This window comes from Lycium barbarum, chromosome 6 (assembly GCF_019175385.1).
Source record: "Lycium barbarum isolate Lr01 chromosome 6, ASM1917538v2, whole genome shotgun sequence".
NCBI classification, from domain to species: domain Eukaryota; kingdom Viridiplantae; phylum Streptophyta; class Magnoliopsida; order Solanales; family Solanaceae; genus Lycium; species Lycium barbarum.
The window spans coordinates 121,542,233-121,558,465 of record NC_083342.1 but is presented as its reverse complement, the minus strand read 5'-3'; the positions used below and the strand labels follow the sequence as shown (position 1 = coordinate 121,558,465).

The 16,233-nt window shown below is 31.9% G+C and overlaps 2 protein-coding genes across 3 annotated transcripts; both read left to right on the top strand.

Moving 5' to 3' along the window:
- The first annotated feature begins 6,699 nt into the window (after positions 1–6,699).
- Positions 6,700–11,067, top strand: LOC132598415 (calmodulin-binding protein 60 B-like). 2 transcript variants are annotated; one of them, XM_060311264.1, is made up of 9 exons: positions 6,702–6,880; positions 6,952–7,037; positions 7,145–7,220; positions 8,194–8,234; positions 8,422–8,909; positions 9,157–9,317; positions 9,420–9,623; positions 9,702–9,870; positions 10,247–11,067. In XM_060311264.1, exons 3-9 carry the CDS (start codon positions 7,197–7,199, stop codon positions 10,684–10,686), a joined length of 1,527 nt encoding a protein of 508 aa, XP_060167247.1. In that variant the 5' UTR covers positions 6,702–6,880; positions 6,952–7,037; positions 7,145–7,196; the 3' UTR covers positions 10,687–11,067. The 2 variants fall into 2 exon arrangements, with proteins under 2 accessions (XP_060167246.1, XP_060167247.1); XM_060311263.1 differs by having other exon boundaries at positions 6,700–7,037.
- An 843-nt stretch (positions 11,068–11,910) lies between these two features.
- Positions 11,911–14,489, top strand: LOC132598416 (uncharacterized). The gene is made up of 5 exons (XM_060311265.1): positions 11,911–12,217; positions 12,718–12,805; positions 12,929–12,996; positions 13,879–13,938; positions 14,051–14,489. Exons 1-5 carry the CDS (start codon positions 12,110–12,112, stop codon positions 14,240–14,242), a joined length of 516 nt encoding a protein of 171 aa, XP_060167248.1. The 5' UTR covers positions 11,911–12,109; the 3' UTR covers positions 14,243–14,489.
- Positions 14,490–16,233: the final 1,744 nt, after the last annotated feature.

The following is a 16,233-nucleotide window of genomic DNA, read 5'->3' as shown; positions in this document are numbered from 1 at the left end:
TAAGAAGAAGAGAAAGAAAGTACAGAGACTTTTCTCACAACGACTTAGATTTATAAGAAACTCCTGAGAAGTTATAAAATATTTATTTCATTAACATAAAACTGGTCATCTCTTTTTTAATAAGGAATACATAAATAAACTATATATGAAGTTTGTCGCTGATCAGTCACTCAATAGCCTTTAGATAATATGATTTTTTGATAATTCTTCACTGCCATATTTTTGTTGTTTAGTTACAGAAGTTACTCGTCGCTAATTTTTACTTATTTTTTTTGCAGTCTAATTTTTATTTTTCTCCTTTCTTGCCAATTGTTTCATCAGCTTTCCTCATTTCAATTTGCGCTTGCTATAGAATGCATTGTAGCATGTATCAAATAATGAAAAATCGGTATTTACAAGTATTTTCTAAGTAATTATAAGAGTGGGGAGACATCCATGAGACAAATATGAGCAAACAATCTTAGCATTTCCACACAGACAATTAGTCAAGACAAGAGAGAAGGACAACTTCCAAGAATATCCAAAAACTTGAATTTCCAAGAAATTAACTCTTGTTGGTGAAAAAGTTTTCTCATCAAATACACAATCCAAAAATACTAGGGCATGCGTGTCTCTCTCCATTGGGTTTTACCAGTTTCAATCAAACAGTGACAAAGTTCCTTTCAATGACCTTTGGGTATAGGTGTAGCCACGACGACAATGATGCTGATACACTTGCCTTTCATTAGAAAATTAAATTCGAATCTTGTGGGGTTGTGTCACATATCTAATCACTATAACGAGAAAACAAAGCGTCTAAATCTTTGGTATTGCCATTGGCAGTATCGTGTTAATCAAGTACTGCTAAGTACTTTTTATTTTTTAATTCCCCTTATTGGATTGGAAATCTTGATACCATATTTTGTTTTAACTTTTTCGTCGTCCGTTGTGGGCCTCATAAAATAAAATAAAAAATTATGGGATCCGTTGCAATTTAATAAAAAAAATTGTGGGGTACGTTGCAATTTAATAAAAAATAATTGTGGGTCTCATATATATTAAACAATAACTAATATAAAAAAAAATGTGGGTCCCATAATTCTAATTTATATATATATCCGTTCCAATTTAATTAAAAAAAAATTGTGGGCCCCATATATATTAAACAACAACTAATATTAAAAAAATAGTGCAAATTAATAATGTAAAAAAAAAAGTGCACCCCATATTAAAAAATCAAACAATATTCATGTAATTTTCAAAGTATCTCATTAAGTCAATAATGATGGATTCATTGCCACGTGCGTATTCGTAGCAAACACTAATATAATAAAGTTTTAAATACGGAGCACAAACTACAATGTTATATTAATCGTGTTTTGAACATAGTATCCCATATTGATAAAATCAAGCAATATATATATATATATATATATATATATATATATATATATATATATATATATATAAAGTGAATCCCATATTAAAAAAATAAACAATGTCAAAAAAAAAGTGCAAAAAAAAATTGTGGGCCCCATGATATATATATATATATATATATATATATATATATATATATATATGCATAAAAATAGTGCAAATTAATAATGTCAAAAAAAAAGTGCACCACGTATTAAAAAATTAAACAATATTCATGTAATTTCCAAAATATCTCATTAAGTCAATAATGATGGATTCATTGCCACATGCGTATTCGTAGCAAACGCTAATATAATAAAGTTTTAAATACGGAGCACAAACTACAATATTATATTAATCGTGTTTTGAACATAGTATCCCATATTGACAAAATCAAGCAATATATAAAAAAAAAAAGTGAATCCCATATTAAAAAAATAAACAATGTCAAAAAAAAAAGTGCAGACTTTGTATTTGTACCAAACACTAATATAATAAAGTTTTAGATACGGAGCACAAATTACAATGTTATATCAATCGTGTTTTATATATATATATATATATATATATATATATATATATATATATATATATATATATATATATATATATATATTATATGCATAAAAATAGGGCAAACTAATAGTGTCCAAAAGGGTGGGTCCCATACTAAACAACACCAAGCAATAAAAAAAAAAAAAAACTATATAAAGCATTGGTTTAGACTCATGCTTCGTCATCCGTTGTCCCTTAAAAAAAATGGTGGGCCCCATACTAAATAACACCGACCAATAAAAAAAACGAAGAAAAAAAAGTGGAACTCACCATCTCCAAACTCATGAGAAAAAAAAAGTGGACCCTATATTATCAAAATCAAGCAATATAAAAAAAAAAAAAGTGAACCCCATATTAAAAAAAATATAATGTTAAAAAAAAAGTGTTGACTTTGTATTCGTAGCAAACACTAATAAAATAAAGTTTTAGATACGGAACACAAACTACAATGTTATATTAATGTGTTTTGAACATAGTATATGTATATATATTATATGCATAAAAATAGTACAAACTAATAATGTCAAAAAAAAAAGTGCACCCCATAAAGGGTGGACCTCATACTAAACAACATCGACCAATATAAAAAATAAAATAATAATAATAATAAAAAAAGTGGAACCCACCATCTTCAAACTCACTGTAAAAAAAAAAAAGTGGACCCCATATTAACAAAATCAAGCAATATAAAAAAAAAAAGTGAACCCCATATTAAAAAAAAAATAATGTAAAAGAAAAGTGCAGACTTTATATTCGTAGTAAACACTAATATACTAAAGTTTTAGATACGGAGTACAAACTACAATGTTATATTAATCGTGATATATATATGCATAAAAAAAGTGCAAATTAATAATGTCAAAAAAAAAAAGTGCGCTCCATATTCACCTTTAAATTAATCGAATTAAAATTGAAAGTATCAACTGATGCTTAAATATTGTTATTGTTTTATCTCAAGGTGAGGAAAATAATTTCCTTTTAAGCAAGTCTTCTCTTTTAAAAAATATTAATAAATTTGCCGATTTTGTATTCGTAGCAAACATTAATATAATAAATTTTTAGATACGGAGCACAAACTACAATGTTATATTAATCGTGTTTTGAACATAATATATACTCTCTCTCTCTCTCTCTCTTTCTCTCTCTCTCAAAGATAACTACATACACATAGATGCACTATAATGGGCCCGTGCGCAGCACGGGCATAGACCGTCTAGTTACTATTATTATACTTTATATCAAGGACTTTTTGGTTTGAGTCCAACTTGCGGTTAGTCTCTTTCACGCTGGTTGGTTGTCCCATTACCAAACGCGTTGGTTTTATCTGATTTTTCAATGTCAAGAAAATATGGTGTTTTAAATAAGGCTCAATGCATATGAGTCCCCTAAATTTGTCCCTTTTTTATTTTTTTATTTTTAGCACCTCAACTAAGTGTTTTCCTATTGAATCTTTGAATTCGTCCTCAAGTACGTCTATCAAACACAATTCGACTTACATAGTATTCTATCTTTAATGTAGCAACATGCTAATATATATTCTAATTTAATTGTGTCATCTTTTAACTAAGATTACCAGTAATTGAGAGGGGAAAAAAGAGCATCTTTTAATTAAGTTGGCAGTGGAAGAGCAGACCAGCAGAGCTCGACACATTCATGAACCTAAAGAATAACTTACCACATGTCCAAAATATTACTTCGCCTTCATTTTTCCAATTCAATTTCTGCTTCTAACAAAAATCAGATTTAGGGGGTTTGATAGACATAAGGACGAGTTCAAGGATTTAATGGGAACAACACTTAGTTGAGATACCAAAATGGAAAAAAAGGGCAAGTTTAGATGGCTGCATATGCATTAAGCCATTAAATAAAGTCTAGAAATACTTGCATATTATACATGATGCATTAATGTTCATCATGGGTTTCTGATGTATTGATTATTAATAGAGGCGATCATGGTGGTTGATGATACATAGATTTGAAAGTTCATACTCAGATCCACGTTCATTTCATTGCTTTTGACTTGAGCTATGAAATCATAAGAACTTTTAGAAAATGATGATGACTGCTTATAAAAATACATGCATGTCCATTGATCTGGATATACACATTTGCTTCATTATCTTTTTTTTAAAACTCGGGCAATTGTTAATCGCGGTCCTATTTAGTTTTGGGTGAATAATGGTCTCTCACTGCTTATGACGTTTTGAACTCAAAAGTATATCCTAAGGGTCTGTTCGGAAAGCCACCTAGTAATGGAATTGGTGAAATTTCTACTAGGGTAGTAATTACAATTTATACAGTATTGTAATTATAATGACTTGTTTGTTTGTCATGATGTAATTACAGTGTAATTACAAGCGTACTGTTTGATTGCACAAGTGTAATTACACAATTAGTTTAATTTAAAAATAAATTTAATTATCAAAAATTAAAAATTAATATTTGAAAAATATGTGTCTTTATAAATGATATTAAATTATGTATTTAACAACACATTATGTATTTAACAACACATTATTTCTTGAAAATATATTAATTAATAATCATATATTTGTAACCAATATTGTAAATAAATAATTGATTTTTTTTAAGAATTAATAATATTTTTATTTTAATTAATTATAAAAATTAAAAGAAGATTTTTTTTGTGAGAAAATCATGGATTGTATGTTGACAAAAAAAATGAATATTTATAAATATAATTCCCTAACATTATTCAAATGTTTGACAAAAAAATAATAATCTATCAACTGTAAGTAAAAAATAAACAACATGCGATGTAAATGAATAAATCAATAGTATTAAAGCAAATAAATTAAAATCGAAAATATAACCTAAATTCAAATTTTAAAATAAGAATAAAAATTAACATAATACTCTTATGTCAAATTCCAACATTACATAAGTAAGTCCCAACATAACTTAAGTAAATATAATTTAAAAGAAAGGAAAACTATAAGTCTATAACCTCATTCACAATGAAATTTTACTTTAATAATATCACTCATATATGCCAAGTTTGTTAATGACTCATTCTTTTTAATATTAAGAGTTTTAATTTCAAAATTAGAATAATAACACAGTTATGCTAAATGAATAAAATAAAAAAACATATGAGCAACTACATGGAGTCACAAGAGGTAAAAGTTGAGAATGAGAAGAAAAGAGATAAAAGATAAATAATATAAAAATAAAAATAAATCTAAAAAGAAAAGAAATTAAAATAAAAAGAAAAAAGAAAAAAAACTAAAAAGTAATGTTGTTACACTCAATTCTCAACCCTCTCTTGAGAATTGAAGAGTACAATTATACCCTGTCAATTATACCAAATTTCCACGCAACCGAATAATTACTTGATCAAACAAACAGACCAAACTATATAGTTACCCTAAATTACAGTTAGTTCCAATTATCTGGGTGGCTTTCCAAATAGCCCCAGATGACCACTCTTTTTTAATCGGAGGGAGTACTTCATAATTCAATGATGCAAAAGTGACCCCAAACCTTTTTTTCCCCGCTTATTTCCCAGTATGTCATCCTTTGCTCGTCATTACCAAAACCACATTGTTTCTGAAAAAAAAAAAAAAAAAGGTAAAAAATGGGATTATTCCTTCCTATTTCCTACGAGCAAGAAGATGGATGATAAAAACCTGTGATTGAGACTTTGTCGCGAGAGTTTATTTTCACATGTTCATGCTAAACTAATAGATGCATGTGTCTTCATCTTATTAAATTCCTTAATCACGCGTAAGTTAATACTCCTTCCGTTTCAATTTGTTTATCTTGTTTTGATTTAATATGGAGTTTAAGAAAATAAATATTTATGAATTTTTTGATCATAAATTACAAATATATAAAATTGCAAAATATTTTAATCTTGTGTTCTAAAACATTTCATGTGAAAAATTAAATTAACAAGCTGTCAAAATAAAAAAATACATTCTTTTTTAAAACGGACTAAAAAAAAATAAGACAAACAAATTTAAACGAATTTAAAGAAGCGAGTGTGTTTGATGCATGTAAACGCCAGATTCACACAAATTTTTAATGTGTTTTGCACCCTATACCGAACTACTAGGTAAAACATATCCTTGTTTTATCAGAAGAATAATCAGCAGATACGCGTTCCATTAATTGCTTGTCTTGCCGCACTTCCACAAAACTTGGGCTGATTAGATTCTTAGGGGTCGTTTGGTAGAAGGTATAAGCTGGGATATCCAGTACTAATTTTTATATCATATTTGGTAGAAGGTATAAAGGAAAAATTTATACCTTGTACCAAACATGATACAAAAATTAGTGTTTGGATATCCAGCTTATACCTTCTTAACCCACTTATATTGGAATTATTTTATACCATCTTTTAGATGGTATAAAATAATCCAAATAGATAGAATAAATTAGTCCCGAAATTATAATCCCCGAATAATTTCGACTATCTATCAAACGACCCCTTAATTTTCTTTTAACTGTACTTTCCCTGTACTTCTCTGAGTTTACGCGGTAAGGGCCTTAATAAAATAATACTACTTATTCCGGTTATTTTCTTGGATTTTTCTTCTTCAAATCTTGAACACCCCCATTGATTTAACCTACATTCCAAGTTGTAGCCTTGATTAATCAAAAAAAGCAATAATATTATACTCAACATTGTCTTCGTGTGAGCAGAAGACGACATTGACTTAAAGAAGTCTTCCTGTTTTTATAATATACTAATTTTGAAGGACTAGACGCGCACACATAAAACACATAGCACCCACAGTGCGTGTGTTAATGCATTAAAGAACCACACCACTTGTGCTTGACTTATGATTAGCAATATAAATTAATTGGATATTGCTGAAGCTTCCTACCCTGTTTCCTGCAAATGGGGGTCACTAATTTTTCTATATAAACTTTGGTGGTTGACAGTTGAACGTTACACCTGGTATCATATTTTGCTCTGTTTCATTACTAATTCATTTGTTTTCACTCCTTAATTGAACTTTGATGGTACAGAAAAGGAATATCAATCAGGGTAATGATGACGGCTCTAACTCTGAAATTCCAGCCCGAGAATCTAAGCGCCAACATCCTTCTACCCAGTATGTTATTTAGTATAGGATCAGACTTTGCTCCTTTTTTTTTTTTTTTTTTACGGCTGTTATTTTGTGAATTTGGATTGCATTGTTCTGATTGGCGTTTTTCACAGGCTTTTTACAGGGCCAAGGAGTTTTTTTCCTCCGCAAGAACTTGCACTTAGGATGGAGCCCTTAATCCGAAAAGTGGTATGGTTTCATGCTCTAAGCAAGAAAATTAGAGTATCTTTTTGTTTGCAAACCTACCAAACAGGCCCTTAGGGGTCGTTTGGTATGGGGACTAAATTATTCCGGTATTATAATCCTGGGATTATAGTCCTGAGACTAATTTATCCCATCTGAAAGGTGGGATAAACTAATCCCAACTATGATGGGATAAGGTGGAATATCCAGGATTAATTTTGGGCTTCATTTTATACTCTGTTTGGTACAAAGTGTAACATTATCCTGGGATAAATTTATACCTTGTACCAAACAAAGTGTAAAATTAATACAAAACTTAATACTAGGATATCCCACCTTATCCCGCATACCAAAGTCTTCGTGGAAATGCAGAAGGATGAATTTTGTCAAGCTCAGAAAGTAGTTGAGCTGTTTTTTGATTGGAAAGTTTTATTTGGTTAGTGAATATCAGGTTATAGCCTGGACATCCTTGACCAGATATCTTCACATTGTTCATCAAATAGCTTTACGTTTCTGTAAGTTTGCCTACATTTTGATAAGTTACAAGGTTTTCTCAGCCCAAAGTGCTCTTTACCTTTTGTTAATCCTTTTTACCTGCCATTGAATAATTGAATGTCTGTATTATGCATCCCTATTCTCATTATTTTGTTTCTCCAACTTGTTGATGTTTACTTTTTATCTCAAGAAGGTAGGATAATTGTGTTTTGTTCTTGATTGGAGGATTGTTATCAATTCATGTTAATTAGTAGTAATATGGTTTGCCGCTAGTTTAACTATTAGATGATACCAGGCCATGTTTGTAAAAGTTGAAATATTTTTCTTTACTTCTCAGTAGGAGTAATCTTGAAAGTTATTGATATTTGAAGCTAATATTATATTGTTACAGAGAAAAGCAGTATTTTGTTTTATTTTTTATTTTATGCTTTGATTTGTCTTCTGTTAAAGTTTCCATATTTATCATTTTCTTAAACGGTGATAGGTGCGTGAAGAGGTTGAGAGAGCACTCCGATCAAACCTGAGGTTAGTTCTTGCTTTTAACCAAATGGCTGTTGATAATCCCCGTGACCTTTTATATATGACCCAGCACATGGAAGAATTATGCTGCTTTCTTAACTATAGACTTACCATTCTCTAAGTATCAACATGAATCTGTAGGTTGATATTGGTATAAAATGATTTACAAAGGGATTTCTTTTGGTTGTTGCAGATCCTCACTGAATGATATGGAGACTTCTCAATCGAGGACTATTCAGTTACTCTTTGATGATATATTTCCTACTTCCCTTTACACGGGCAGTAAAATATCCGTGGGCAATAGGCCCATTAAAGTTCTCTTGCATGATGCTAGTTCCAACCAGAGGATAACATCTGGACCCTTATCTTCAGCAAAAGTTGGTGTGGTTGTGCTTAATGGGGAATTTAATCCCAACGATCAAGAAGACTGGACTGAAGAAGAGTTCAGCAGAGAAGTTGTTCATGAAAGAGAAGGAAAACGTCCATTATTGACTGGAGATTTATTCATTCAGCTAAGGGACGGTGTGGGATATCTGGGTGATATCAGCTTCACTGACAATTCAAGCTGGACAAAGAGCAGGACCTTTAGGTTGGGATTGAAATTGATTAACCGCTCTGGTGAATTTAGGGTCAGAGAAGGAGTTAGCAAGCCCATTACTGTGAGAGATCATCGTGGGGAGGGTAAGTTCCTTTTACCTGCCCTTATCCCCATCCTATTAATAACACCCTGCAAAGTGGGAAAAGAGGATTGATGGATAGAAATTTGTTTATGCTTGCTATATTATCCACTTCTACTTGCCTCAAGCGGATTAAAATATCCATTTTGTGGAGATGCTGCTCGTAGTACTGCTTTCCGGTCATTGTGCCTATTATTTTGATGTAATATTTTGTACTGACATTGTTTTATTTTCTTATTCCTTCGGTTTAGCTTATAGGAAGCATTACCCTCCCACTTTGGATGATGAAATATGGCGGTTGGACAAGATTGCAAAAAATGGTGCATCACACAAACGGTTGAGTCAGGAAGGAATATCCTGTGTGAAAGACTTCCTACGGCTGTATGTCACGGATCCATCTCTTTTGCGCAAGGTAAGGTCATCCTTAATACTAACATTTCGAATCTTGTCTTTGATCTGTAAGTCGAACTTTTATAGAAGTAAAGTAGCTGTTTTTGTCCCATCTAATTTGTAGATGCTGGCTTGTGGGGTCGGAAACAACACATGGGAGAAAATAACTGAACATGTGAAAACCTGTGTTTTAGACAACAGTGAGTGGTACATATACAACACTGGAGAAAGTATTATACTTCTATTCAACTGCATCTATGAGGTTGTAGGAGCAATTCTTGATGGACAAAATTTGCAGTCCTTGGACAAACTAGGTGTATGCCAGAAGGTCTGTATCCCACATAGATATTTATTTGGTTCTTTACCGTAATAATTAAAAAGCTGATAGTATTCTTATAACTGCCAGCGGAAGGTGGAAGACTTTAAGCGTCGTGTTTACAAAAATTTGAATTGTCTAGTTCCCCTTGAGGACCACTCTTTGATTAGCCAAGCCGTCCTTACATCCAATCTGCAAATTGGCCTTTCTCATACTCCTAGTTCAAGCCAACAGAATATGAACTACCCAGTTGAACAAGGTATGAACCATCAAATTGTCTTCTTCAGTCATATGCCTCTTTCTGCCCTTTATTTTTCCATTTTCCTTCTTTTAACTTGTTTTGTGTTTATTATTTATTTTTTTCTGTTGCGGGGAGGGGGGAGGTATGGCAAAAGTATGCTTTCAACTAAGCATATTCATACATCTGATTGAGCATAAATAAGTTGTGTTCTTCAAAAGATGTCCACTTTTTTGTAGCTAATATTGAACTTCTTTCAATTTCTAAACCATCTAAATAGTATAGACTTAAAGACCTGGATTTGCTTGCTGGGAAGGGCAATTTGGACCAAACTTTGTTTTTGGTCCTCCTTTTTGCCTGATAAATGATGGTATGACTTAGAAAATGTGTTCTGCAGGTCAATGGGAGTCACAAAGCAACTCTGATCATACTACAATTTCACTGCCACTAGCCTACACAGCGCAACAAGATAGCCCAACCGCAGTGTCCATGCCAGAAAGCTTTAATGGAATTCAAGCATTTAATTCGACCTTCACAAGCAATTTCTTGGTCAGTGATCCCTGCTCCAGTATCTATCCTGGCGACTATGGCTGGGGTTCCAATAGTTCATTGGAGTCACTAGGGATGACCGATTATCTACCTCCCAACAACAATCATCAGTTTGAGACACCAGTGTGGCAAGGAAATGGATTGTTAGCGAGTTCAAGTGTTCAGCCGGTGTCTCCTAATTTTGGCTTTCAAGTCACAAGACGTGGAAATCCTAGAGCCATATGGTGCACCATCCGTGCTGTCCTGAAATGGAAAAAAACATTGGTTAAGCGAAACGTGGCTATTTGAAGATGGAAAGGCTTTTACATGTAGGTATATCTGAAGTTTGTTCGAGATTTAACCACCAAACTTCACCTCCATGTCTCAGCCTATTCTTTCGCCTCTTTGGTATTTTAAGATATATGTCCGTTACATATAGCATCCAGCATAAGTGAGTGAACTGTACATATATATTAAGGGTTTTGTTTGTCAGGATGAAGGTGCATGTAGGATAAATTTGCTTGCAGAAACAATATCAAATGCTTTGCTACCCCAAATGCCATCATCCTTAGAGGAGTTTAGTGCTACCTCTTTACTATATAGTACTAGTGTTTTCATTATGTTTTCTGCATCAAATGTGATAACATGCGCTTGTACAGGAAGTAATATAATAAGCTTATATCATAATGAGATGCTATGTCAATTGTTGTCATCTGTATCCTTGGACCTCATCTTCCCAGTGTACATTTTTTCTGTAACTTTTTACCCTTCTTGATATATAACGTGCTTATCTAAGATTAGTGATGGACACAAACCTTTTGAGTTGGGGAGCAATATACCTAATAAAAGAGCCAATTATTTTAACTATGAGTTCAACATTAATAAGCATAATAATAATAAATATAACCAAAGAAGAAACATTCAAGCATTTGCTAATGATAGAGGGAACAAAAAGAAGAAAGGCATACATATCTATAGTTTCCATCTTAATGTATGCTTATTTCCTAGAATCTACTAAAAATTTGTGAAACTCCAGAGGAACATTATTTACAAGAAATTTTACATTTATAATTATGCACAATTAAATTTACTGCTCATGTTACTGAAGCAAACTTCAATATTGGGTATTGTGAAATGGGTTCAAGTTGAATGAATTAAATTACTATAAAAACATATATAATCAGTCTCGATTAGTTTGAAATTGTGACTTTGTTGTAATTTCCTATTATTGTTAGAGAATTTCATTTATAACCTTTCCCGCTCTATTTGAAGACAACCCGAAACCGAAACGGTTACATCACATAATGACCCGGGAACCGACAACGACTTTATCGGATCCCAGTGGCAATCATCGTAAATCCTACTAAACTACTAGCCCAATTCCAAAACTCAACCAAAAAAATATCTTCTCCATTTGGAAAATGCGAAATCTCTCGAACGTTCCCCATGGCATCACTATCTTTTTTCTTGCCAGATATTTTCATCTTTTCCCTTCATTAACACAAATCTTACAAAACATCCCCTCCACGTCACACATTGCCTTTCTGCCTCCCCGTTGTTTCCCTCTTTAAATTCTCAAGTATTGCTCCACTTTTTTATCTGATTCGTAACAGCATTTGTCTATGGTTTAATTGAATTAATTACACTTTGTGCTGTACCTGTCAATTAAGGTACAGTTTCTGTTTTCGTATCAATTTTTTGGGGATTTTGGGTCTGGTTTAGAGAAACGGTTATGGATCGAGAAGGAGGATCCGCTGGATCTTGTTACTATTCAGTTCTCGGGATTCGTAAGGATGCCTCCTGCTCCGACATTCGCTCAGCTTATCGCAAGCTAGCTATGGTATGTCGTACGTAGTTTATTCAACTCCTGTACTTTTTTTGTTTAATTAACTACAAATTGAGATAAAAAGTTACTCTCCCTCTCTCAATTTATGCGGTACATTTTGAATTTTGAGACTCAAAAACTTAACTTTAACTGTACATTCGGACAAACAATCTGTAAGTTTTGTGTTTAGTATAAGTCACAATGATTGATAATTCGAAATATTTAAAAGACATACCCTTTTTGTTTCAATTTGTTGTCTTAATTATGGACCATAAAAAATTATAGTATTTTTTACCATAAATATTTTGAATAACTAACTATTGTGAACATGAGTTAGTTTGACGCCGGTACTAATCAAGCCAAACTAATTGAAACAGGGGAGTATTAAAAAGTAAAAACCGATTAAATCTCAAAATTTGAAAGATGCTACATAAATTGGGAGAGAGGGATATGTTTGTACAAATATATAGTACTCTGTGAGTATTATTATAACAAAGCGTGTGATAATACTTCAGAAATGGCACCCGGATAGGTGGGCGAAGAATCCGTCGGTGGCTGGAGAAGCTAAACGCCGCTTTCAGAAAATCCAAGAGGCCTACTCAGGTTATTACAATTCTTCATTTACAAAGTTTTTTCGGCGGGTGTGTGTCTTTATTTTGCTCGTTGAAAAATGGTGTTTTGAAGGGAATTGACGGTCGTTAGTTGCTCCGTTATTCGTGTTGGCAGTTCTCTCCGATGAAGGCAAGAGGTCAATGTACGACGCCGGTTTCCTTGATCTGCTTGAGGAAGATGAAGTACGTAATTTTGTCCTTTTTATAATCATAACCCCCAGATTTTTTGTTCTCTTGTTTTTTATATATTGCCAGTTTGCCGCTACTTTATTACTAGTTGCACAGCTGCGAAAAATCCTGGTGGTCGTGATATAGCAATTCAAAATTAAAATTGTAGTGATGATATTACAATTCGAAATTATATATTAGGAATTTATCTCCTAAGTCTTGTCAATTGCAATTCAGCTGAGTATTTCAGTTCTGTTATTTCCCTTTGTCAATTTTATGTGATATTTCTTTCATCAATTACAAGAAAATGACATTATTTTTTTATTCGAAAGCTTTTGCTTTCTTATTCTTAATGATATGATAATTCGTCAGACCTTTACCTTTTATTGGAAAAAAATTGAAACACTGTAACTTGTCGTTTGGTACGCGGATTAAATTATTTCGGAATTATAATTTTAGGACTAATTTATCTTGTTTGGGAGATGAGATAAAATAATCTCAAGATTAGTGGGATAAGGTGTGTTTCATTTTATATTCTGTTTGGTAGAATGTATAAATTTATACCTTTATATGTTATAAAATTAATATCAAAATTATTATTGGGATATATCAGCTTATATAACAACCCCTTACGGCAAGTTACTATTTTGTACTATTCTTAAATGTAAAATAACTTTTGTAGCTCGCGTATTTTTTTTTTTTTAACTTGTGTTTTAAAAGTCTTAACTTGTTTTTTGAATTGTATGTTTAGTTCAACTCGTATTATTATTAATACGCTTAAAACAAATAACGGGACGACAAAAACTCTACTGTTTAGTCTTTACTTTAGCCCGCCGTTTTTGTTGTGTCACTTTAGGGTAATTATAAATTCACCCCCTAAGTTGGAATTGTATGCAGGGGATGGGTGATTTCCTGCACGATTTGATGAACAGAATGGATCAAAATGTTGGGGCGGCGGTAAGTGATTATAATCAATTACTCATACATGTTTTTTTTCAAGTATATGATGCTTTATATGATTATATTTATTTTGTTTGTTTTTTCTTTCTTCTTTGAATTAATGGGAAAGGAGGAGAGTCTAGAGGATCTACAGAGAACGTTTGTGGAAATGTTCGGTGGAGATTTTGCAAGGATGATGGATGATGAAAATCCAACAGCTAAGAAGAGGGCACGTGATGTAGGATGCAGCACAAGTGCTGCTCCAAAACGCAATTCCGCTGATTTCAATGCCAATAGCACCTCTTATAACTGTCAATTTTAAGCTAAATATAGTGAAGGTGGTCCCTGCCCACCCAGCCCCTCTTTGAATTACCTGTAACAACCCTTTGATGTTGATTTTGTGGGCTGGATTAGATGAATCATGGAGGAATTAACTTGTTTATTTGGGGGTAGATTAGGTAAGTCAAAAGAACTTTTTTAGACACTTTTGATTTCTAAGGAAGTTGTTCGAAAAAGTTGTTGAAAGGTGGGGGATGTCGAGTTGCGTAATAAAGCTTTTCTTTGCTGAAGTATCTTTTTGTGGATCCCCTAAAATATCTTCCCGTGTTATTATTCTCACAAATTTGATATTTGTAATTTTCTTAAGCGCCTCTAATTATTGCTTGTTTTGCCTTGCGATTAAACCTTTTACTAGGGTCAATTTTATTTTTGGTCTCTTGTAAACTCAAAATCCAGCTTGTTAACCTTGATCAACCTTTTTATTGTATTGTTGAGCTCTTTTTAACTCGAGTTTCAGCTTGAAATGATGAATAACATCCGATTTGGCTAATCAATCTTTTCAATATGCTGCATGCGATTATTTATTAGTTTTGCTAGCACATTCATTGCGAAAGGTAAATATCTCAATGATCTTTCCTAATACCACTGTGAGAATCTTATGCATTGGATAGTCGAAGAGTGGAATACTTGTTAAGGATCACGAGCTGCTATAACTCATTACCTTCTTCTAGTCAATTCATTTCGCTTGATAGGTTATGTCAATACAGTCCTTTTTCTTTTTTCTAATTCATATTGGCATGAAGAAGATTAATAGTGACAAAGAAATAAAACGAGTATTTGTCTTGTCAAATCAGAGGAGACAACAATTGAGCAAGGAGGCAAAAGGCCAATGTTGGTGGTTCAAACTTCAAAGGTGGGTGTGTTAGAATTAAATTAAATGCAAAGGGGGAGACGTGTAACGTGGTAGGGAAGGATAGGATGACACATATCCAGACGATGATTATTTTATAAAATACAGTATGAGAAGTGGCTTGACGGAATTGAATAGAAACAAAAGGAGCTCCTAATAAGACACGCGGCATTCTTTTTCTTCCTTATGTTTGCCTTAAAAAAAGTGGAAGAAGATATTTGTGGAGTTAAATAATTGATTGGTGCTTGGTAAAAGAGTCAATAACGTTAGTTGGCCTTTCACAGTAGGCACAAAATTGACGCAAATAGCTATCTTTTAATAGCTTCTAATTAGTTATAATTACAAGTTAAAGATTTACAATTCGTAGCTGTTTTTAGCTGTATTTTAGTTGTATCTTGCATTTTTGAAATATAGTGAAATATAGCAAAATACAGAGAAATACAAAACACGTTAGAGTAAATTTAGGCTCTATTTTTTAAACATATTTTTTTTTTAAATTCTGAGAGAAAAAATAATCTATATTTTTAGAACATAATATTCTTTTCCTTTTTAAATAGTAAGTCAAATTAAATCAATCATATTTCACGCAAATCACTGAAGGGTAAAATCAGGCCCTATTTATATATATATATATATATATATATATATATATATATATATATATATATATATATATATATATATATATATATATATATATATATTAGGGGATTCAATTTAAATCTTCCCATAAATCACGTATAACGATTGTTCTTCTATAAAAGCTTTCGTATCTCTCTCAACTTTTATCACTGAAAAATATACATTGAAATATAATGAAATATGGTTAATTGTTTAAGAAATATAAAGTTGTAGTATGCGTATATACAATGGAATACAATGAAATATATCAGAAAATGTTTCATAAATTAGAAATACAAAATGCAGAAATACATTGAAATACAGCGAAGTACAAAAGTCGTGAAAACAAAGTATAGTAAAAATCGGCTCTATATTTGGAACATTCACTATATTTACACACAAAAAAAAAGATAAATACATTGAAATATAGCGAAATAATATACTGAAATATAATGTTTGTTAATACACAGAAATAAATTGAAATATCTACTGAAACATTTTAT

Bases quoted from the DNA above. Each gene is read 5' to 3' on its own strand.
- LOC132598415 (XM_060311263.1), top strand. From the start codon at position 6,943: ATGGTACAGAAAAGGAATATCAATCAGGGTAATGATGACGGCTCTAAC. The intron at 7,038-7,144 runs GTATGTTATTTA...CGTTTTTCACAG, and splicing joins CGCCAACATCCTTCTACCCA to GCTTTTTACAGGGCCAAGGA. The intron at 9,624-9,701 runs GTCTGTATCCCA...TATAACTGCCAG, and splicing joins AACTAGGTGTATGCCAGAAG to CGGAAGGTGGAAGACTTTAA.
- LOC132598416 (XM_060311265.1), top strand. From the start codon at position 12,110: ATGGATCGAGAAGGAGGATCCGCTGGATCTTGTTACTATTCAGTTCTC. The intron at 12,218-12,717 runs GTATGTCGTACG...ATAATACTTCAG, and splicing joins CTTATCGCAAGCTAGCTATG to AAATGGCACCCGGATAGGTG. The intron at 12,997-13,878 runs GTACGTAATTTT...AATTGTATGCAG, and splicing joins ATCTGCTTGAGGAAGATGAA to GGGATGGGTGATTTCCTGCA.